The sequence below is a fragment of the Stegastes partitus genome, unplaced genomic scaffold (genome assembly GCF_000690725.1).
Source record: "Stegastes partitus isolate 25-593 unplaced genomic scaffold, Stegastes_partitus-1.0.2 Scaffold299, whole genome shotgun sequence".
Classification (NCBI taxonomy): domain Eukaryota; kingdom Metazoa; phylum Chordata; class Actinopteri; family Pomacentridae; genus Stegastes; species Stegastes partitus.
Window position 1 is genome coordinate 580,221 of NW_007578030.1, and position 1,786 is coordinate 582,006.

Here is a 1,786-nt window from a genome sequence, read left to right on the forward strand (position 1 = left end):
CTGTCAGCTGGCCTGTGTGTGGCTCACATTTTCCTGTAAAGCGAACAAAACCAAACCAATGAGCATCAGCCGCTGACCTCTGTGACGTCACCACCGCAACCACATGCGGAAGAGAAACTTGTCGGCAGGAAAATAATGGAAGAAATCTGGAACAACAACTCGGCCGTGGCTCCTCTGAGTGCGGAGGACTGCGTCATCTGCCTGGACAGGATTAGGGAGAAGAAAACGCTCAAGTGCCTTCATTCTTTTTGCTCCGAGTGTATCGAGTCGGTGTTCCGGTTGAAGCCCGCCTGTCCCATATGCAACACCTACCACGGAGTGTACACGGGGACCCAGCCGGAGGGACAGATGCTGGTGACCAGCAGCTGGCAAAGCCTGCCGGGCTTTGAGGGCTGCGGATCTATTGTCATACAGTACAGCTTCCCAGCAGGGATACAAGGGGTGAGACCAGCTGAAGTACATGATATCAGAGGATTGTGTCAGGAGTGTGCTGCGTGTTTCCTCTGCGTGTAGGCGGATGTGTGTCCACCAGGGGCCGCTGTTGTCTGTTTTAAATCCTGCCCTGCCTGTTGACGACTAATGACAATGACACTAAAAACACGTGGGTTAGGTGTAATAAAAACGTCTGCCAGTCCAGCTAGGCATCAATAATGCTGCTATTATCAATAATAATAATATAGGGTGACCATATTTTGATTACACATAATAATTATTTTATCAACTTAATTTACTGTATTTTCTATCTTGTTGGGATTTGATGCTTTCTTTTTTCCTGCTGTAAGAAAATGTTTTTTCTCAGAGGTTACTCAACATATAACTCAACAAATAACGAATGAAATAATGATAGAAATAATGTCTCTTCTGTACAAATAAAATAAAATACCTCTGCTATATTACCAATCCAGCTTTAATGCACAAAGAAATTACTAAGCACAATGATGATGTGGGTACTATTTGGAAATGTCCAGTAGTGCAACATATAACAATGTGCATACATTATACTGCTGGTTTATTATAGGGTGACCATATTTTGATTGCCAAAAACCAGGACACTCGTCCCGGCAATGAGACACTCAAATGATACTCGAAGTTTACTCAAAGACGCCTTATAATTTCAATACATTTAAAGTCTGCCTCCTGTGTGGATAGAAAATCGTTATATTATCAAATACTATCAATAACCAAAGACACAAATTCAGATAGGCTCCTCAGAGGTTATTTAACATATAGCTCAACAAATAACGAATGATATAATGATAGAAATAATGTCTCTTCTGTACAAATAAAATCAAATACCTCTGCTATATTAGCAATCCAACTTTTAAAAAAATAGCTCTCACAAACTTAAAAAAAAACTAATAAAAAATATCTTCAGTTTTTTTTCTTCTTCATCCTTGTTTTCCTCTTCAACCCATTTTTCTTCCTCATATTTGCCCATCATCTATATTTTGCTATTCAGCTGATCTCTCCCAGTAGTTTTTTTGTTGCTTAACAAATAAGCATGAAAGTCTTTGCAAGAAGTGTCTTTGAAGCCATATTGCACAAATAGAATCCCTTTCAATGACTCTACAGAGAGCTGGTTCCTCTCCTTTGTCCACTGAATCTGCATCAGTGAGAAAAGCCTCTCAACATTTGCATTGTGAGAGCGAAGTGCAAAGACAAACTGTGCAATCTTCAGTAGTTCTGAGTAGCATGCAATACTTTTGGCCTTCTCAAAGCATTTGGTCCACTTCTGGTGCCCCTGCACGCCAATGACGTCAAAAAACTGAAATCAAAATATGGTCAC

The 1,786-nt window shown here is 40.4% G+C and overlaps 1 protein-coding gene across 1 annotated transcript in view; it reads left to right on the plus strand.

Moving 5' to 3' along the window:
• Window positions 1–30: 30 nt before the first annotated feature.
• The window catches only part of LOC103358260 (probable E3 ubiquitin-protein ligase DTX3), an 8,920-nt gene continuing 7,164 nt past the window's right edge, over window positions 31–1,786 (plus strand). Inside the window, exon 1 of the mRNA XM_008283155.1 lies at window positions 31–441. Within this exon, the coding sequence (XP_008281377.1) occupies window positions 136–441 (306 nt within the window). The 5' untranslated portion in view covers window positions 31–135. The remainder of the gene's footprint in view (window positions 442–1,786) is intronic.